The sequence below is a fragment of the Lepidochelys olivacea genome (assembly GCF_965140295.1).
Source record: "Lepidochelys olivacea isolate rLepOli2 genome assembly, chromosome: 20".
NCBI classification, from domain to species: domain Eukaryota; kingdom Metazoa; phylum Chordata; order Testudines; family Cheloniidae; genus Lepidochelys; species Lepidochelys olivacea.
The window spans coordinates 17,889,242-17,910,986 of NC_140430.1; the positions used below are offsets into that span (position 1 = coordinate 17,889,242).

At 54.0% G+C, this 21,745-nt stretch overlaps 1 protein-coding gene across 2 annotated transcripts in view; it reads right to left on the minus strand.

The window, feature by feature from the left end:
- TRIP10 (thyroid hormone receptor interactor 10) overlaps nt 1–16,966 on the minus strand; it is a 74,551-nt gene extending 57,585 nt beyond the window's left edge. For both annotated transcript variants that reach the window (XM_084610291.1, XM_084610290.1), the window contains exon 1: nt 16,839–16,966. In XM_084610291.1, coding sequence (XP_084466417.1) covers nt 16,839–16,862 — 24 coding nt within the window. In that variant the 5' untranslated portion in view covers nt 16,863–16,966. The remainder of the gene's footprint in view (nt 1–16,838) is intronic.
- Between the last annotated feature and the right edge of the window lie 4,779 nt (nt 16,967–21,745).

Consider the following 21,745-nt stretch of genomic DNA (forward strand, 5'->3'; position numbering starts at 1 on the left):
TCGACAGGGAACACAATGACTGGCCAGATTAAGTTGAAGCCCAGAGATTAACCGAGGAAAATCGGCAGGGCCATGGCCAGGAGGAGGACTGCACAGACTGGGATTTTAGGTACCAGCTTAACTTGCACTAGTGCAAACCACTGAGCACAGACGTGACTTACAAAACCCGAAGAAGAGCTCTGTGACATTCAAAAGCCTCTCTCTTTCACCACCAGAAGGTGGTCCAATAAAAAATATCACGTCTCCCCCCCCGTCTCTCCTATCTCCGGAGACCTCACCGAGGGTCGTGGTGAATCTCTGGCCATTTTTAAATCAAGCTTGGATATTTTCTAAAAGTTCTGCTCTAGGAATTATTTGGGGAAGGGTCTGTGGCCTATGTATTACAGGAGGTCAGACTAGATCATTTGAAGGCCAGAAGGGACCGTCATGATCTATGAATTTATGACCCACCCACCATTTTGTAACTAGGATAAACCACAGCATCGTTTATGTTAGGTGCAAAATGGTGTATTGGTGTAAATCATGTCTACGCTGAGGGGTGGCTGAAATCCCAACATAAACAAGGTCTTTCATGAGATCTGATCTATTTCACAGGAAGAAAGGATGGGCCCAGCGGTTAGGGGCACAACCGAAGACCTGGGGCACCCAGGTTCTGCACCTGCTCTGCCACAGACTCCCTGTGTGACCTTGGGCATGACCTATGTGATTTTTGAGGTGACACATTGGATATGTCTAGGCTGCAGTCAAGAGATGTCTTTGTCTGAGGGATTGGAGCAAATTCGGTTGTATTTTAGGGAAGGAGGCCCTTGAAGAATTCCACCTGGATTTCAACATTTCCACCCCACCATCAACCTCAGGCTGGATCAGTCCACACAAGGAGATCTGCTTCCTGGACACTACAGTGCAAATAAGTGATGGTCACATAACCACCACCCTATACCGGAAACCTACTGACCACTATACTTACCTACATGCCTCCAGCCTCCATCCAGGACACACCACACGATCCACTGTCTACAGCCAAGCCCTAAGATACAAACGAACTTGCTCCAATCCTTCAGACAGAGACAAACACCTACAAGATCTTTTTCAAGCACTCTTAAAACTATAGTACCCACCTGGAGAAGTGAGGAAACAGATTGACAGAGGGAGATGGGTACCCAGAAGTCACCTACTACAGGACAGGCCCAACAAGAAAAATAACAGAACACCACTGGCCAACACGTACAGCCCCCAGCTAAAACCTCTCCAGCACATCATCAACGATCTACAACCTATCCTGGAAAACGATCCCTCACTCTCCCAGACCTTGGGAGGCAGGCAGGCTTACAGAAACCCCCCCAACCTGAAGCAAACACTCACCAGCAACCACACACCACACCACAGAAACACTAACCCAGGAACCAATCCCTGTAGCAAACCTCGTTGCCTACTATGTTCCCATATCTACTCGAGTGATACCATCAGAAGACCCAACCACATCAGCCACACCATCAGAGAGGCTCATTCACCTGCATGTCTACTAACGTTATATATGCCATCATGTGCCAGCAATGCCCCTCTGCCGTGTACATTGGCCAGACTGGACAGTCCCTACGTAAAAGAATAAATGGACACAAATCCGACATCAGGAATGGTAACACACAAGTGGGCGAACACGTCAATCTTTCTGGACATTCTATAACGGATTCGAAAGTAGCTATACTTGAACAAAAACACTTCAAAAACAGACTTCAAAGAGAAACAGCAGAACTAAAATTCATTTGCAGATTTACCACCACTAATTTGGGCTTGAACAGGGACTGGGAGTGGCTGGCTCATTACAGAAGCAGCGTTGCCTCTCCTGGAATTGACACCTCCTCATCTATTGTTGGGAGTGGACACCATCCACCCTGATCGCACTGGCCCTGTCCACGCTGGTTCTCCACTTGTGAGGTAACTCCCTTCTCTTCATGTGCCAGTATATTTACGTCTGCACCTGTAATTTTCACTCCATGCATCTGAAGAAGTGGGGTTTTTACCCACAAAAGCTTAGGCTCAGATAAAGCTGTTAGTCTTTAACGTGCCACCGGACTCCTTGTTGTCTTCACTTTTTTTGGTTAATCTCCAATCGGTTTAGATGGATACTTATTCCCAATTACAAAAAAGGCAGCTGAACTATTAACTCAGAAAAAGGCAAATCAGAGACACGAATTCTAAAAAACCCACATGCATGTCCCCACCATGCAGCCATTCTTGCTGGAATATCTGACATTGCCTATTCGCCAGTCAATCAACCGGCTTGCCAAGCTCACCTGAGCTAGCTTTAAGCATGGGCTCCCTCTTCTCCGAGTCTATACCCAGGTAGACCCCGGATGGGCTTGCACTTGAGCAGCTAAGCACGTGCTTCCACAGCTTCACCACTATTGATAGCAGAGCCGGATTCAAGCTAGCTCGGTACGTCTATACACGCTGCAATCAGACCTCTGACCACAGCGTACCCACACCCTTACGTGGGGCCTCCAGCTCGTCCCTCCCTCACTGGAGGGTTGTGCAGAAAAACACATGAACAAGGGAGATGATCAGATACCATGCTGATGGGAGCCACATCTGAGACAGACATCTGCGAGACTCACCTTACGGACACAAGTCTCTGCACCATCAACTCAGCAGTGAGTCTATCCATCCTGATTTCAAAAGCTGCCTTTGCCAGACGCTTCAGAGGAAGAAATCCTCGTGATTATTATTTGTCTTACTGTAGTGCCTTAAAGCCCCCGGTCATGGAGCAGGACCTCGCTGTGCTAGGTGCAGTCACAGAACAAAAAGATACTCCCTGCCCCAAAGAGCTTGCAGTCTAAGCAGTGAGGGGACAACTTTCCCCCAGGGAAAGTTTCCACCTAAGCCCAAGAGAGTTACATGCCACAGCAAGCTTCCTAGCCCACAGAATATCAGGGTTGGCAGGGACCTCAGGAGGTCATCTAGTCCAACCCCCTGCTCAAAGCAGGACCAATCCCCAATTTTTGCCCCAGATCCCTAAACGGCCCCCTCAAGGACTGAACTCACAACCCTGGGTTTAGCAGGCCAATGCTCAAAGCACTGAGCTATCCCTCCCAAAAGCTTCCTTTTAAAGCTCCTGGTTATTTGTTCCATTCTCACACATCTGGCTTCCATGAAATCTTGTGGCCAAGGGTTCCACTGGCTAGTTGAGTGGGGAAGAGCGTGGTTTCCTTTCCTGGGAAAATAAGGGAACATGTAGAAACCCTGGGAATCTAGGGAAATCTAGAGCGGGGAAAGACAACACAGAGCAGGGGTTAGAAATAAACGTTAATGCTCCTTTTACTGTGACGAGCCAGACACACTAATTTTCAAGTGTTGGTTTTACGACTGTTTGAGAGGGGGAAATTACGGCTTAATTCTGTCCCCACGCAGAAGGGATCAAAGCACCGCCAGATCTATACTCCTACATACAGAGCTGTAGCTCCAAAATCCATCCTGGTGAGATTTAAGGGGGCCGTTGGCCGTTGGCTCCCCTCTCCCCACACCTAGCTGTCCCAGTCCCCCAGGGAAGTGCTAATCAGGGATGATGGTAATCGCATTAGCAGCAACACACAGCACAAGGGATTTTAAAGGAAGCAGGGAAATCTGGACTGGGGTATTTAATCTCAGAGTCCAAGCAATCAACACCTTGGTATTTTCGCTACCTATTTCTCTCTGCGCAGTCAAGAACAGTGTCCAAGGGGGCGTCACCTGAGAATGATGCAGCATTAAACTTGATGTTATTTATGCGGCCTCAGACAGGATGCACCCCCCCCCCAACACCGCAAGTCTTCCGTAGCCCTTTTAATGACCATTACCCAGGAGGGCGGGAGGCCAGACAGCACCTTCAGGCTGCCATTTAGAAAATAAAAACCACACATCAAGGTTAAACAACGATTAAACCGCCAATAATGAGAGTAGGGGCACTGAACACACACATCCTATTTACTGCACCAAAAGCAGCTGTCTAACGGGACAGAGCCACCTTTGCTGGTGCAGGGCAGCGCCCAGGCGTAAAAAATTTTCCCCAGCTCAAAGCCGGGCGATTAAACAGGTGGCTCCATTTTCAGGTCATCGCCAGGGTGGGAGTTAGAGGCTCGACGGCTACTTGGGTGCTAGAAGTTTTAGCCCTAAAGGCCCTTTTCTGCATTGCGAGCCGGACACCCACACAAACACAGACCGCGTCAGTGCAAACAGGCAAAGCAGAGTTTTGACCTGGAAGAGACTAAAGCAGAAGCAGCAAACCGTAGTGCTGCAAAGCCCAGTCTAGAAAATCTTACCCTGTCTACCAGTAGTGAGGCCTAGTGGTTATCTCCTGTCACCTCAGGAGACAGGTTCTGTTCCGGACTCTGCTACTGACTTTCTGGGTGCCCACGGGCAATTCACTTCCCTTCTCTGTGCCTCAGTTTCCCCTCCCACCCTCTATCTGATTGTGAGCTTCTTGGCGGGGGCAGGGACTGTTTCTGCAGAATCTAGTAGGATGGGACCCTGATTTCAGTTGGGGTCTGTAAGTGTGGCTCTCCTACTATTACTAATCATGTTTCTTACGGTAGCTCCAAAAGACCAGCTGAGATCAGGGCCCCTTTGTGCCAGGCGCTGCACAGACTCACAGCAAGAGACAGTCCCTGCCCCCAAAGAACAGAGAATCTTAATCCCAACCCCTTGTTTGATGCATCTACATGAGGGACTAGACACTGAAGGCTGTGGAAGTGGGGCAAATCCCCATTGCCAGATAAGGCCTCCATGGCTCATCTCTGCTCAGAGGGGGAAATTCCCCATGGGCCCCTCCTCACAGCTGCGGGTGGGAAAGGACCTTGAACAAGGATGGGGGTTGCGTCAGAGAGCCATTTATCTGGTTGGAGAGCATTTAAAGCCCCTAGCAAAGGAATGAGGACGGATCAGATCCAGAAAGCCACAGCCCCTTTGTGCCCTTACACATCAGCTCCTCACATCTCCATCTCCAGCGTTTTGGCGGTTTAGATTGGCAACAATTAACTTCCCGCTGTTGTCAGCACTGCAGAGCTGTTATAACCTGTGAAACGAAATGTCCACCCTGCTGCAGGAGATGTCAGACCCTCCCCTCCAGAGCACTGATTGCCGAATAGCATATGCCCTGTGGCAGTGAAAAGACTCATGTGGGCGGGGGGAGGAAGGGGGGGAACACAGAAAGGTTCAGGGGCCGACAGAGGGAGTGCACCTTGGGGGGGGGAGAGAGAAAGAGGGTCGGTCTGCCCTTGGAGAGGACAGATAGAGCAGGGAAGAGTTGTATAGTTCCAAGGCAACATGGTCAAGTAGATAAGATCAGAGGGAATCAGGATTCCTGGGTTCTTTTCCCAGCCCTGCCACCGACCTTGGAAAAGTCACATCCCCCCTCACCTGGCCTCAGTTTCCCCTCCCTTTTGATTTATCTGTTTAGAGCGTAGTTTGTGTGGGGCTGCCTCTTAGGCTGTGTCTTCACTAGGAAATCGGCATATTACACTGGCACCCCCCTCCTAGCACGGATGCAGCAACACCCGCAAAGCTGCACCTGGTACCACTGTATTAAAATCCACCCTGAGCTAAAATCCAAGCTGTGCCGGTTTTGCCGACATCGCTGCGTCCACACTTGGGGCTTCTGCTGGCCCAGCGGTCGATCACCCCTCTTCACAGAGCTGACTGACACAGCTTTGCCGGCAGAAGCCTGCAGTGTAGACACAGCCTTATCAGGGAGTCTGATCTCCCAGCGTGACAGTAATACAAATAATCATCATAAAATCAGGGTTTCAGGTATACACACAAGTGACAGGATTTCTTGCTTAAAGGGCTGCCATCAATTTAAAAGCAGCGTCCTTTCCATCGGAATTCCACCCTCCTGTTGTTACAAGTCACACCCAAGGGTTCTTACAGTTTAAAGATAGAAAATCACACACACACTGCTGCTACTTGATGCATCTGAGAGTACTTGAATCTGGTCAGTTTCACCAGTTTTCGCCTGCAGCTGCCTTTTACATAGCAACAAGGGGAAGGGAAATTCCTTTTTAAAAAGAGAGGACAAACAAACTGTAAAACCGCAGTAAACAGCAGGGAGAAGCTTACAAGCCCCTGAAGAGGTGAGGCTTCTGTTAACACTGAACATTGCCTCAACTACAAACTGGGGATAGGAATCGCCATGCTGGATAAAATGAACCATCCGTCTCGCCCAGTGGCAATCTCTGCAGCAGCACCAGATGCTTAGAGGAAGGCGCAAGAAACCCCAGAGTTACTGGGGACCCGAGCGAGAGGTCAAGAGGAGCCTGGCCCTGGGGGGGAGGAAGTGTCTTTGCTGCAGAGTTAACTACTGTGATCAGCCCCCGGATCTGAGCAGCCAGCCAGGGTAGCCTAGGCCTGGCGTGAGCAGCCACCCTGCACAGTCCTAGCGTCATCCCCGCTGCTGGGTCACTAGGCCATCTGGAGGGCACATCCCATTATCCTCCGTGCTGCAGTACACTCCATGATTCTTCCCCTGGTGAACGGTGGGAGAACCTGTTGGTCCTCCTGGACATGCAGAGGAATTGTGGGCAGGTACCGCAGGACCAGCGACTGTATCCCCCTGCACACTGGACGGGTTCTAGGCCAAGTGAAAGGTGTACCACCAGGCAGACCAGCTTGCCTGGGGCGAGATGATTGTGTGGATAAGAAAGTGGTGGGGGTAACACCCAAGTAAGACCCTAAGTTAACTCTGGTTTCAGAGTAGCAGCCGTGTTAGTCTGTATTCGCAAAAAGAAAAGGAGGACTTGTGGCACCTTAGAGACTAACCAATTTATTAGAGCATAAGCTTTCGTGAGTTAAGTTAACTCTGCAGAGAAGAAGGTATCAGCCATCCTAAGGCAGGAGGATTCATGGCCTTACCTAAACTTTGGGTGTTTCATTTTTTGTTTTATTATAAGCCAGGATGCTCTCATCCATATAAGTGCCTTTTTTTTAAATCCTGCTGAGGTTTTAGCTAACAGTGTCTTGTGGCAATGAGTTCCACATGGCAGCTATATGTAATGGGGGGGAGGACTTCCTTTTATTGGCTTGAACTCTACCACCTTTCAAGACATCCCTTAAAAGGGAAGCTCCTACGTAGTTTAGATCCAACATTTATAACTACTTAAAAAAAGTTTCACAGCAATTTAGCAGAAATCAATCTTTTTGTGACAGTTTGTGCACATTTTGAAGGGGTGGCGGGGGAAGGGGGGGGGGTCTTCCCATGCATGGTCTGCCACCAAGCTATCCCAGCAGGCACTGTTAACTAGGAAGCGAAACAGTCTAGAAACAGTAGTGAAACTGACTAACACAACTTCAATCTTCAAGCTGAGCGAATGTGAACTAGAGCTGTAAGAAACCGGATTTTAAGTAAGAGATTCAGGTGTAATCACCTCCAGCGTCTCTAGCACGCTTCGTTTTACAGGTGGGTGGAGAAGATTAAATGGACTTGCCCGAGGTCATGCAGCAAGACTGTAGCAGAGTTGAGGATTGAACCCAGGAGTCTGACTCTGAGCACAAAACCACACCCATCCAGAATCTCCACTCCTAGCTTTTCCCCCTCCTCCAGAGGCTACAGATTTCTGCTTCCCTTCAGAATCGTCTATTTCACCATACTCATAAAAACCCAGCCGAGAAGTTCCTTTACCACTCCCTCCAAATGACTTTCAAGATTTTGGATCAAAGATAAGACAACCAGGCTTCAGAACAGGATTGATCTTTCATGCAGAAGATTTAGGAACCGAAAGCAAGAGGCCAAAAAGGTGTGGGGGGAGAAGGACACACATTTTAAGTCAGAAACGTGTTGTAAAGTTTCTGAGTGGACTTAAAATTCAAAGCAAGGGGGATCATCACGCTAACACTCAGAGAGGTTTGAACTGCTAGGCACCAGTTGGGTCTGCTGAGATTTGGAGAAGCCAATGCAAAAGCAACACAGCACAAAAATAAAAAGTTCCCTGAAAACTGATCCTGCTTTGCTGGAAGCTGAGACCTTGCAATAGCTGCTCGAATTGATATGGCAGCAACCTGAAGTGACCCCACTTCCTCACCTCATCCCCTCTCATTGGCATCATCTGGGGAAAGTAACCCACCTAGTAGCATCCCCCCAGAGGGGGGGTACTTCGTGTTGCAATGCTCCCCTGATGGCTCCATGGGTTTGGACAGATTTTAAAGGGCCAGAGCTTCATTTACACTAAGGTCCCTTTTACGCCTCTCAGGCAGCCAAACGAAGCCTTAAAATTGGCATCAGCATTAAAAGAATTTGGCGTGAGAATCACGTCCAGAATTCTCTTTAGCTTTCAGATCCAGGCTTGGGCCACATCGGGAATTAGCTGCGTTGGTGTTGCCAGGTCAAAACTGCTATTAGCCCAGCGGGTGCTGACCCCCACCTTGAAACCAAAGATTAGTCAGCACTGGCAGCAGCCTCAGCGTTTGGCTTCTGACCCTGTCCCGAGGCTCTGTCGAGGGTGCAGCTGCATTGGAAGGATTAGGTGGCTTCCAGCCAGCTGGACCCCTGGCCAGTAGCGGCTTCACAAGCGGCCTATCTGGCTGAGCTCGTGGAGAGTTGTGGGATAGCGGCGAAGGACCAGCCCCATTTGTGTGTGGTAACATGACCCAGCCCCGCATTGGCACCCACACATGCCACTGGACAGCCACAGCCTGCAGCAGAACCAGAACCCTCCATGCTATTTAACGGGGCTCACAGGGAAATTATTCCAGAATGAAGTACGGTTTGGACTTTCAGTGCTCTAGCTATTCTGGAATCAGAGCACCCACATGGGGAGTTTATCCAGATTAGCTATTCCGGCCAATTTCATCATACAGACAAGCCTTTAGTAGTAGATTACAGTAGCACATAGAAGTTTTAGCATATATCAAAGCCCTGCTGTGCCAGGCACCATCCATGCACCTAATAGAAAGTTCCTACCCCAAAGAGCTTCTCAAAGGACACAAAGGAAAGATCCTTATTTTACAGATGGAAAACTGATGCACGGAGCAATTAAATGACTTGCCCAAGGTCACACAAGTATGCGGCAGAGCCAGTAACTGAACCCAGGTCTCTCTCATCCCAGCCCAATGACTTAACCACCCTTCTTCCCCACCCACCCACCTCCCCCTGTCCTCACAAGCCTCGTAAGACTGGTACTAACCTCACTCAGCAGGGCTGGTTACTAGGTTGCGTTTTGATACAGTCCCTTCCGGGAAGGCCCCTCCCTGGTGTCAAATGCAACCCACATGCCACACATCACGGAGGCCAAGGACAGGCTTAGTCAGGGAAGAGGAAGCCAGCAATCCTATCCATCCGTGAAGTCGCACAACAAACAAGGGACATTAGGACGCAGCAGTCCAGCGCCCGCTAGAGAGGTGCCAGAACAGACACAGCAGCAGGGCTAGCTCCAAAGACAGCCCACCCCCTGGGCCGGGACCAGTCCCCATGGGCCATTCAGACTCTGCTGAGGGAGGCAACAAGAGATGGTGCTAAATAGGAAAGTGGTGGGGGAGGTTGTATGAAGCAGACACTTGGGAACAGAACCAATTTGCCTAGTCACACGGCATAAGTGCTCGCCCCCCTGCCACTACCCATGGACTTTGGGGGCACCATGGGGATTGTTCAGTCTGACCTCTCGCAGAACACAACTTGCAGAGTCCCACCCAGCTGTGGGGCCTAGTGGGTAGAGCACTGGACCAGGTCTCAGGAGCCCTGGGCGTTATCAGCTCTGAGACAGGCCTGCTGGGTGACTTTGGTTACATGTCCCTGCCCTGTGCCTCAGTTTCCCCTGCTGTAAAATGAGGGTAATCCTGTGGCCCTGCCTTTGTAAAGCACTTTGAGGTCAGCTGATGGAAAGTGCTGTAGACCAGCTAGGTGATATTACTCCTCCTGAGCGAAAGCCACCCCTTCATCGCCACACGCAGGGCTAGCTCACTTCTTAGCAAAGAGACCCTCTGTGCTCCTAGAGCACCAGGGACAGTCTCAGGTTACCAGCCACAAGTTACAATAGTAGCTTCCCCGTGCACAGTCTGTCCTCCAAACATAGTCCCCTTCACAAATGACTAGACCCAGAGCTTGCATCCTTCGCTTCCTCTACACCCCCTTCCCCAGATGCATTGTTTTCCTGCCCCCACTCAGCCTCTGATCCACACCCACCGCTTGCTTGAGCCTACAAAGTGTGAGACAGTCTCCATGGTAACTAGGGCTAAGGCTTCTCCAGGCAGAAGCCAGATTCAATGGGAAGGGAGCGGGGAGCTCAGTGGGTTCTGCAGACACAGGAGAGACCCCGAGACTTGCAAAAAATGTACCATTTGCACCAAGCGGAAGACTAGCCCCTCCACTGCCACCAGCAAAGGTCTGGGGCAGGGCCCTAGCAAAAGAGACGCACGCTGCTGGGAAAGGGGCTCTTGCTGGGATTCCTCCGCTGGAAGGATATCATCTCATGTCAGCTTAGAAGAGGAGCTCTGCAAAAGTGCCTAGTAAAAAGGAAAAACCCCTCCCCGTTTCCCCCACCCCATCTTCATGCCCTTCAAAACACAGAGCTGTCCCATCGCAAGGCATGGCGGGTTTGCTATGCGACCCTCTCCTTCCCGCCTCCGTCTGTTTGGGGTGTGGGGAGACTCCTCTTTCCCAGCAGAGGGAACTGTTCCCTTTCAGGGATGAGAAACTCCCACAGGGGGCCCCCCCCAACAGCAGCTGCAAAACTTACCAGTCTTGTTCATTTCGTTACAGCTGCTGTGGGCAGAGACGCCCTCCCTCCGCCGCATCAGGTCTCCTTGGGCTATAACATTTTTAAATCAAAACTCGTCAACTCTGCAAAAGTTGATGGCTCAGGGTCATTCCACCCCCCACCCGCCCGCAAATCTTCCTCAGGAATTTCCTACTTACTTACCCACCTGGGAGTGGACTTTCCCCAAATGTATTCAGAAAAGCAGGGGGGGGGGATTCCTTCAGCAGAGAACTGGGGGGGGGAGGGGAGGGGAGGGGGAAGGGAGGCGATGCACCATTTCCAAAAGGTGTGTCAGTCAAGGTAGCCACATCTACTCGAGACATACTAACTACGGAGAGCGAAACATCACCTTTCCCATTCAGAGCAGGCGAATTGGGTTTCTTAGACTTTCCTCTGAAGCATCTGGTGCCAGCCACTGTCAAGACACTGGACTAAACAGATCCCGAGCCAGATCTGGGATGGTAATACTTTTGTTAACCCCTTCGCCTTACACTTTGAGGGTGCGAACTTGTACAGAAGAGTCCATAACGCCAAGATGGACAGACGTGTGTGAGAACACCCCAGCCCCAAGGAGAGAAACCGAACACGCTGGTGAACCCAGATGCAGCATCGCCAACGAGCAGAGTTTTCTCAAGACTGTCATGATCTCTGAGGCTTTTTTTTAAAAGCTCCAATGTCTGGAACCAAGAAACTGCATGAGAATAATTCTTTTTCCCCATTAAAATAAAAGAAGGGTTCTAGCCTCCAGCTGCAGATAAAAGCCTGGAAATTTGAAGCTAATGCACCCTTAAGGCTCAGAAACTGGCAGGCAAACAAAGTGGCCCCACAAGTTATTTTTTTTAAAAAAAGGGTTTTTTTGGGGTGAACCCTCAGGGTTAGCAATGCTGCAGATGCATTGTTTGCAAGTGGCATCCCAGACTGGAGAGCATCGTACACAGCTTCCTATGGGAAGAGAGGAGAACATTGATCATATCTGCATGTAGGAGGAGGGGGCAGAAAAGCCTGGCTTATTACACATTCTTCCACAAGAAGTTCTGGCCAGGCTGTAAACATGGAACATGCTTGATCCCGCTCAACTCATTAGTTGAAATGGGCTCCCTTCTCCTCCCCCTCCTCCCCCACCCAAAGCGCACAGATCCACAACTAAGACAGCCAAACAGAATACAGTAGGCCCTACGTAAACGCTGGATAGAACTGAGCAATGGATTAACAGATCACGCAGCGCTTTGCAGATATGAAGCAATTATTACTAGCAAGTATAGGTTCCATAGCCTCTTTCAAACACGGATTCAAGTCGTTTTAGGAGTTAAGCCTCATCATCCTTCTCTCCTCCCCAAGGTATTAGCCGCACGTTATAGACAGGGAAACTGAGACAAAAAGAGGTTACAGGACTTGCCTTCCCCAAATCTCATGGCAGAGTCAGGAAAAGAACCCAGGAGTCCTGGCTACCAGCCCTACCATGCTAGCCACTAGAGGCACAGGCCCACCCAAAGCTAGGGAGGAAAGGCAGGAGGAGTCCTGGCTGCCAATCTCCTGCACCAGCCACAACTCCTCCTAGAGTTTACAGTAGAATCCAGGAGTCATAGCTACCCCCTCCCCTGTACTCACCACTAGGCACGTCACCTCCCAGAGCTGGGAAATAGAACCCAGGAGTCCTGTTCTAACCACTCCCGCACTGCTCAGGCATGCATTATAAAGGTGTCCCTATTTCATATAGGCAGGAGCAAGCCAAGATCTGTACGACAGACAGATAAGAGCAACAAACATCTGGGAGTCTCCATATTCCCCCCTCGCCCAGGGCAAGCACTCCCAGCCACAGTCTGCTTTTGCCCAGGCAGGGGTGGGCACTGAGAACTCCTCCCCCCTCCCCCAAAAAAATAAGAGATTTTTTACTCAAGTGACCCAGCTCAAAGTAGATCTGATGCCTGTAGAAAAATTTGAGATTAACCAGATTAGAGGCAGACCAACTCCTTTCAGAGGCCAAGGGCAGTTTTTCAAATGCTTCCTACCCACCCACCCTGCCCAGTGGCATTTGAACACTTTTTATAGCAGGGGCACTGAAAACCATGGATAGAAACTTCAAGCCAGGGGGTGCTACCGTACCCCTAGTTCCAGCAGCTCTGCCCCCACCGCCCCCTGGCCTAAGGGAAGCCATGATCCCAAAATGGCAGAGAAACTTCTGGAGCTTAACTTACAAAAATGCTCCGGGGAGAAAACTACACAGTAGAGTTACACACACAAACTTTTAGCCCAAAGGACCACACAGAGAAGAAATTGACCCACACAGGCTGGGGTCAGGAAGCCAAGTCTCCACAGAAGCCCCATTACAAACCCATCACAAGGAAGGGGTTGAACCAAAAGTGTGGTGCAAAAATGGATCGCAACCCCCCCACTACTGAGACAACATCCCCCTCAAAATAAAGTGCTTGCAGAAATGTATCAGTGTGAACACTTAAGATCTAGACTAGGTATGTTGCTTTCAAATGAGGGTGAGTCTCCATTTTTGTGATCTGGGGGCCACTGACAAAGGGGGTTCATACAGGAGGAATGGGGGGGTGGTAAAGTGCATCCCAGCACTGTGCAACTCCACCACCCCAGAGGCTCTAAGGGGGGTTGGGTTGGGGGGATAAGTTACATGACATCACATATACACCCCAACCCACATGCCCCATTACAAGGCTGGGGAATTCCATACCCAGGAAGTGTGTCCATCCACTGGGGGAGGAAGGGGAAACACCCACCCTGACAGGAGAGCTGGATGGAAATAAGGGCTTCCCCCCCCCACCAGGGCTGGGAGAAAATCAGCACTAAGCTGGGCCAGGGGAGGGAGAAGCAGCCACAGTGGAAAGGGGGAGAGGGGAACAGGGAGGTAAGAAGACGGGAAGGGAAGAGCCAGAGGGGTTTGGGGGATGATCACAAGGAAAAGGAAATGGGGCTTAGATAGGGGAGAGAGAACCAGGATAGAGGGAACAGGCTCCCAGGAACTGGGGAAGGGACAGAACTGGAGGAAGAGGGAAATAATGGGGAGCCCAGACCGAGGATATGGGGGGACAAAGACAGAAGAAGCCTAGCCCGGGGGATGGGGTGGGGATGGGGGAAAGAAAGCCAATCCCAGGGGATGAGCGGGGGACAGGGGGCAGAGAGAGAAAGGGGACTGGGCAGGGGGGAGGAAGCCCAGCCTAGGGGGAATAAAACTGGGGGGCTTGCCCAGGGGCTCAAGAGGGGAAGGAAACCCAGCCTTAAGGAAGCAGGAAAGAGGGAGGGAATTGAGACAAGGGGAAACCAGCCGTGGGATGAGAAGGGGAGTTGGGGGGGGGGCTGGCCCCGAGGAGGGAAGGGGAAGGGGAAGGGAGGGGAGTTGGGGGGGGGGGCTGGCCCCGAGGAGGGAAGGGGAAGGGGAAGGGAGGGGAGTTGGGGGGGGGGGCTGGCCCCGAGGAGGGAAGGGGAAGGGGAAGGGAGGGGAGTTGGGGGGGGGGGCTGGCCCCGAGGAGGGAAGGGGAAGGGGAAGGGAGGGGAGTTGGGGGGGGGGGCTGGCCCCGAGGAGGGAAGGGGAAGGGGAAGGGAGGGGAGTTGGGGGGGGGGGCTGGCCCCGAGGAGGGAAGGGGAAGGGGAAGGGAGGGGAGTTGGGGGGGGGGCTGGCCCCGAGGAGGGAAAGGGAAGGGAGGGGAGGGGAGTTGGGGGGGGGGCTGGCCCCGAGGAGGGAAAGGGAAGGGAGGGGAGGGGAGTTGGGGGGGGGGCTGGCCCCGAGGAGGGAAAGGGAAGGGAGGGGAGGGGAGTTGGGGGGGGGGCTGGCCCCGAGGAGGGAAAGGGAAGGGAGGGGAGGGGAGTTGGGGGGGGGGCTGGCCCCGAGGAGGGAAAGGGAAGGGAGGGGAGGGGAGTTGGGGGGGGGGCTGGCCCCGAGGAGGGAAAGGGAAGGGAGCGGAGGGGAGTTGGGGGGGGGGCTGGCCCCGAGGAGGGAAAGGGAAGGGAGGGGAGGGGAGTTGGGGGGGGGGCTGGCCCCGAGGAGGGAAAGGGAAGGGAGGGGAGTTGGGGGGGGGCTGGCCCCGAGGAGGGAAGGGGAAGGGAGGGGAGTTGGGGGGGGGCTGGCCCCGAGGAGGGAAGGGGAAGGGAGGGGAGTTGGGGGGGGGCTGGCCCCGAGGAGGGAAGGGGAAGGGAGGGGAGTTGGGGGGGGGGGCTGGCCCCGAGGAGGGAAGGGGAAGGGAGGGGAGTTGGGGGGGGGGGCTGGCCCCGAGGAGGGAAGGGGAAGGGGAAGGGAGGGGAGTTGGGGGGGGGGGCTGGCCCCGAGGAGGGAAGGGGAAGGGGAAGGGAGGGGAGTTGGGGGGGGGCTGGCCCCGAGGAGGGAAGGGGAAGGGGAAGGGAGGGGAGTTGGGGGGGGGCTGGCCCCGAGGAGGGAAGGGGAAGGGGAAGGGAGGGGAGTTGGGGGGGGGCTGGCCCCGAGGAGGGAAGGGGAAGGGAGGGGAGTTGGGGGGGGGCTGGCCCCGAGGAGGGAAGGGGAAGGGAGGGGAGTTGGGGGGGGGGCTGGCCCCGAGGAGGGAAGGGGAAGGGAGGGGAGTTGGGGGGGGGGCTGGCCCCGAGGAGGGAAGGGGAAGGGAGGGGAGTTGGGGGGGGGGCTGGCCCCGAGGAGGGAAGGGGAAGGGAGGGGAGTTGGGGGGGGGGCTGGCCCCGAGGAGGGAAGGGGAAGGGAGGGGAGTTGGGGGGGGGGGCTGGCCCCGAGGAGGGAAGGGGAAGGGAGGGGAGTTGGGGGGGGGGGCTGGCCCCGAGGAGGGAAGGGGAAGGGAGGGGAGTTGGGGGGGGGGGCTGGCCCCGAGGAGGGAAGGGGAAGGGAGGGGAGTTGGGGGGGGGGGCTGGCCCCGAGGAGGGAAGGGGAAGGGAGGGGAGTTGGGGGGGGGGGCTGGCCCCGAGGAGGGAAGGGGAAGGGAGGGGAGTTGGGGGGGGGGGCTGGCCCCGAGGAGGGAAGGGGAAGGGAGGGGAGTTGGGGGGGGGGGCTGGCCCCGAGGAGGGAAGGGGAAGGGAGGGGAGTTGGGGGGGGGGGCTGGCCCCGAGGAGGGAAGGGGAAGGGAGGGGAGTTGGGGGGGGGGGCTGGCCCCGAGGAGGGAAGGGGAAGGGAGGGGAGTTGGGGGGGGGGGCTGGCCCCGAGGAGGGAAGGGGAAGGGAGGGGAGTTGGGGGGGGGCTGGCCCCGAGGAGGGAAGGGGAAGGGAGGGGAGTTGGGGGGGGGCTGGCCCCGAGGAGGGAAGGGGAAGGGAGGGGAGTTGGGGGGGGGCTGGCCCCGAGGAGGGAAGGGGAAGGGAGGGGAGTTGGGGGGGGGCTGGCCCCGAGGAGGGAAGGGGAAGGGAGGGGAGTTGGGGGGGGGCTGGCCCCGAGGAGGGAAAGGGAAGGGAGGGGAGTTGGGGGGCTGGCCCCGAGGAGGGAAAGGGAAGGGAGGGGAGTTGGGGGGCTGGCCCCGAGGAGGGAAAGGGAAGGGAGGGGAGTTGGGGGGCTGGCCCCGAGGAGGGAAAGGGAAGGGAGGGGAGTTGGGGGGCTGGCCCCGAGGAGGGAAGGGGAAGGGAGGGGAGTTGGGGGGCTGGCCCCGAGGAGGGAAGGGGAAGGGAGGGGAGTTGGGGGGCTGGCCCCGAGGAGGGAAGGGGAAGGGAGGGGAGTTGGGGGGCTGGCCCCGAGGAGGGAAGGGGAAGGGAGGGGAGTTGGGGGGCTGGCCCCGAGGAGGGAAAGGGAAGGGAGGGGAGTTGGGGGGCTGGCCCCGAGGAGGGAAAGGGAAGGGAGGGGAGTTGGGGGGCTGGCCCCGAGGAGGGAAGGGGAAGGGAGGGGAGTTGGGGGGCTGGCCCCGAGGAGGGAAGGGGAAGGGAGGGGAGTTGGGGGGCTGGCCCCGAGGAGGGAAGGGGAAGGGAGGGGAGTTGGGGGGCTGGCCCCGAGGAGGGAAAGGGAAGGGAGGGGAGTTGGGGGGCTGGCCCCGAGGAGGGAAAGGGAAGGGAGGGGAGTTGGGGGGCTGGCCCCGAGGAGGGAAGGGGAAGGGAGGGGAGTTGGGGGGCTGGCCCCGAGGAGGGAAGGGGAAGGGAGGGGAGTTGGGGGGCTGGCCCCAGGGAGCCCTGCCCGGCGCTGGGGTCCCGCAGCCCGGCCCCACTCACCCACAGCTCGGTGCCCCAGTCCATGCTGGCGGCGCCCGCTCCCCCCGCTGCGGTCAGAGCGCGGCCGGGCCCGGATCCGCCGCCGCCGCCGCCTGCTCCGGGCTCACAACATCCCAGCGCGGCGCTGCCTCCTGCCGCGGGGCCGGGCGGCCCCCGCCCCCTGCGCCTTAAAGGGACAGGGACCCAGCCCCGGCCCGGGGACGCCCCACAGCGAAGGGCACCCCCCCCGCCGTGTCCCCTCTAGAGAGTGGGGAACCCCACACACTGCCCCATAGCGAAGGGCATTCCCCACTGTCCCCCATAGAGAGTTGGGGACCCCACTTTGACCCTTATAGAGAGAGGTGAAACCCCCCCCCCCCCACACGCACACTACCCCTAGAGAGAAGGGCTTTCCCCCACTGGCCCCAAGAGAGATGGGAGCCCCACACACTGCTGTTATAGGGAAGGGCGTCCCCCCACTGTGCCCTATAGCAAGATGGGAGCCCCACACACTACCCCCTAAAGAGAGACGGGAACCCCACACGCTATCCCTATATAGAAGGGGATTTCCCCACTGGCCCCTATAGAGAGAGGAGGACCCTACATACTGACCCTATAGAGAAGGGCATCCCCCCCCCCAAATTCTCCCCACACCCCCCTATAGGGAAGGGCATTTCCTACACCCTCCTCTGACACATCTGGCTCTGGCCATGGGATACCACCCACCTGTCATGCTGACCAGGTTTGCCTCACCCTTTCCTTGTCGTGCCCCGTCTGTCTGTGTCCATCTGTTATCGCCTCTCTTATACTTGGCCCTGGTGTGCACTTCGCAGCTACAGCACTAAGGGGGCTGCTAAATCCGCACCTCCAAGCGCCGTAGCAGGGCCAGCCCAACCCCAGGTGTAGACGCAGCTCGGCAGGTGGACGACCGCTTCTGTCGACCGAGCTATCGTCGCTCAGGGACGCGGGGGCCCTACCCCGATGGGAAAAGCCCATCCGTTGCCATCCTCGGCCTCTACACCGTGGAGTTATGCCAGCATAGATGTGGCACCATAACTGTGCCGCTAGAGAGAGCGCCCAGAGCGTAGACGTGGCTTGGGATTGGGAGCTCTTTAGGGCAGGGGCTGTGTTTTTAGTCTGTGCCTCTACATCACCGAGCACTGCGGTGTCCTGCTCCCTGGCTCGGGCCGCTGGTCACTATGATAATACAAAGAACGCATAACAGGCCGCGGACCATCAATTATGTTCATCTGTTGTGGCAAATTCCTTGGGATTGGGATTCCTACCAGTCAGCTAGAGGCAATTAGATATATACCCCATCCCTACTCTCAGACACCTTCCAACTGCTCCCCTCCCCCAAAAAGGTAAAATGACCCTATGGGTGGCAAATTAGACAGGAGTTTGCATTGTGATACAGCAGGAATTTAATGGCCAGTGTGATCTGTGCTGTATAATGTAACCTGCCGTGTGGGTCTAGAGCCCCCTCTCGTGGCCGGTTCTTGTAAGAGGTTTAGGAGTCTGCTATGGTGTCCAGCCCGGTAGCTCAAGTGTTCCTGGTTCACCTGTTTTGCGGTGAAGGTGCTGGGTTCAAATTCTGCTGTTGGCCTGAGGCACATAGATAGAAGCATCACCACAAAGATCAGGGAGTTAATGGCCTCTGTACGGCTCGAGGGAGATCTAGCGCACAGGAGCTTGATTCTTGGGGTGGGTTTGTCTGTTAGCTTGCTTGCATGCTTGAAGATTATAGTGTGGTCTGTTCTGAGGGCTCTGTGCTGAGTCAACCAGCAGGCTAGGCTAGGCTGAGAGCTTCCTAACGAGGCTCTAGCCTGATGCTATCCCTTGGTCCATGACCCCTTTCGGAACCCTTGACAAGGAGGTGGGGCTAACTCTGGGAGAACAGGAGTTTAAAAAGCCAGCTCCTAAGCAAACAAGGGAGTTTTGAGTGGGAGTATGAGAGGCCTTCCTTCCGGGTCCGGTTTTTGAGCAGCGAGCGCCTCGTGATGGGGAGCAAGATGGAGTGAGCTACCCAGGTAAGGAGAGTTTAGCAACGGGGCGGGAGGCCGACAGACTATAAGCTAACTACTAGAAGGGTGCTAGCAAAGCTTCCTCAAAAAGAAATGGGGGTGGGAGTAAGGAGAGAGAGAGAAACCCAACCCACCTAACAAACATATGCTAAACTTCAGCCAATAATGTTCTCCCCTAAAAAACCCACAACCCTGGCAAGAGTAAAAATAATGCAGCCAGAAGTCCAGCCACAACGCAGTTTATTGCACGGAATACAGCATGGGCCAGTGATGTGTGTGTGCACACGGGACAAGCAGCTCATGGCCCGCAGAGACACAGTGAGATCTATGAGATCTTGAGATCACACTCTTGAGATCTATGTGGCTGAACTGGAGGAGCAAAGGGAGACAGAGAGATACCCAGAGGACACTTGCAGGGGCACAATAGAGTGGTCCCACCCCCAATCTGACAGCTTCTGTTCTGTTATGGAGAATGAAAGTCTCAGGGAAGGAGAACATCAAGCTGGAGCAGAGGGAAACAATTCCATAGTGGGGACCCTCTTCCAGATGAAGTTGTGGTATCCCCTTGCATCAAGGATACCCCTCTGGGGGAAGGGACCCCAGTTACTAGGAAGATCCAGGTAATCGTAATGGGGGATTTGGTAGATAGTTGAGTTTGTGATGGCCAGGAGAACCACGTGGTAAATTGCCTGCTCGGTGCAAAGGCTGCTGACCACATGAGACATCAGTGCTGGTGAAGGTGGTTACCAATGACATAGGGAACGGTAGGACAGAGGTCCTGGAGGCCAGATTTAGGCTGCTAGATAAAAGATTAAAGTCAAGGACTTCCCTGGTGCCATTCTCTGAAGTGCTTCTAGGGTTTATTTAGTGGCATTATATTTTCTGTCTTATTATCCATCTCCTTCCGAATGGTTCCTAACGTTGTTAGCTTTTTTGACTAAGATGGGTGAACTAGAGTGCCCGGCATTAAATGAGGATATTGATATAATAGGCATCATGGAAACTTAGTGGAATAGGGTTAATCAATGTGTCCTGGTAAGACCAGGGTACAAAATACACAGGAATGACAGAGTAGGTCATGCCAGTGGGAGAGTGGCACTATATGTGAAAGAAAGCATAGAGTCAAAGAAAGTAGAAATCTTGAATCAACGAAGCTGTACCACAGAATCTCTATAGATAGAAACTCCCTCCTTGAGCAGTAAGAGTATAACAGTAGGGCTATATACTACCCACCACCTGACCAGGATGTTGATGGTGATTGTGAAATGCTCAGGTTGATTAGAGAGGCTGCAAAGGCAGAAAACACAATAACAGTGGGGGATTTCCTCATGTGACTGGCCATATGTCACCCCGAAGGCATGAATCCAGATCTTGTACCACCCTGAGTCTTTCCTGCGCCCAGCAGTGTTTCAGCACCGCACCGTTTAGCTGTGCCTCAGTTTCCCTGCGGTCAGTGGTGGTGTGGCCCACAGCTTTCCTAGCTGTGCCAGAATCTCACCACACTCTGCAGTCTTCCCTGCTCTCAGCAAAGGACTGGCCCACAGCTGTGTTAGTGGCTCACCGCTCCCATCAGATTTTGGCCCACAGCATCTCTTAGCTGTGCCACAGACACACTCTGCACTGACTCAGTTTCCCCAGTGAGCGTTCACCCCCTCAAGCACTGAGTCTGGCCATGGCAGGCTTGTACCTGAGCACCCTTGAGATCAACTCTGTTATAACAGTACAGAAAATAACAAATACCAAAAAAAAAACCCACTTCCCAATTTCCGAATCCCAGAACAACCTTTAGGGCCCACAATGATCCAGGCTACAGGCAAAGAGATGGGGTCCAGCATTCCAACATCTGGTTGCTGGCTAGCCCCTGATCCAGCACATCACCAGGCCTTCCTCCTCCTGGGTCCCATGGGCCTGCTTTGACCCTCTTCTGCTGTTCGTGCTGCCTGCATTTGTCCTGGTCAACAAGTTTCTATTGTTCCAGGTCAGCCTCCTCGCTCTGACACATGGCCTTGCATTCTAGCCATCTCTCCTCCCCTAGCAGCCTCTGGCTAAACAAGACCTCTGCCTTCTCCAGCTTCATTAGCCAGAGGTTCCATCTTCCATAGATACAAAGTTCTGGCTTCTTCGTTCTCCCAGCCGATGGATCCCAGAATGGCTCTTTGCTTCTGTTCAAGTTTCCCAAAACTCACGGTTTTATCCCCAGAGTCAGGATGACCTTCCTGTTGCCTTCCCATCTCCCTGATGCTTTGATGGTGTGACCACTGTTGTGATTCCACAATGCTTAATTTACATTGGAGACAGGTAGGTAGCTGCCTTTCCTCCTGTCCGGGAGAAAACCTGTGTATCTCTATGTTTGGGCACAGACTTGAAAGCCTAATATCCATATGTATCCATAATTTGTCACATGAGAGTTAATACAGACATTTCACTGTCATATTAATCACCAGCATATCACCAGCTTTCATAAAAGACTGCCCTCGATACACTTTTATAGTACAATAATAGTGTATCTGACTCAATTGCTTATTATTCAGGGTTCAGACCCCCAATTGTCCCCCTGGGGTGTTTGGACTTTGATTGTCACAAAGGTCCTTCAGCAAAGACTCTTAAGCAAACTAAGCAGTCACAGGATAAGAGGGAAGATCCTCTCGCGGATCATTGACTGGTTAAAAGATGGGAAACAAAGGGAAGGAATAAATGGTCACTTTTCACAGTGGAGAGAGGGAAATAGTGGGCCAGGGAGCAGTACTGGGACCTGTGGTCTTCAGCATATTCATAAATGATCTGGAAAAAGGGGGTGAACAGTGAGGTGGCAAAATTTGCAGATGGCACAAAATTACTCAAGCTAGGTAAGCCCAAAGCTGATTGTGAAGTATTACAAAGGGATCTCACTGACTGGGCAAGAAA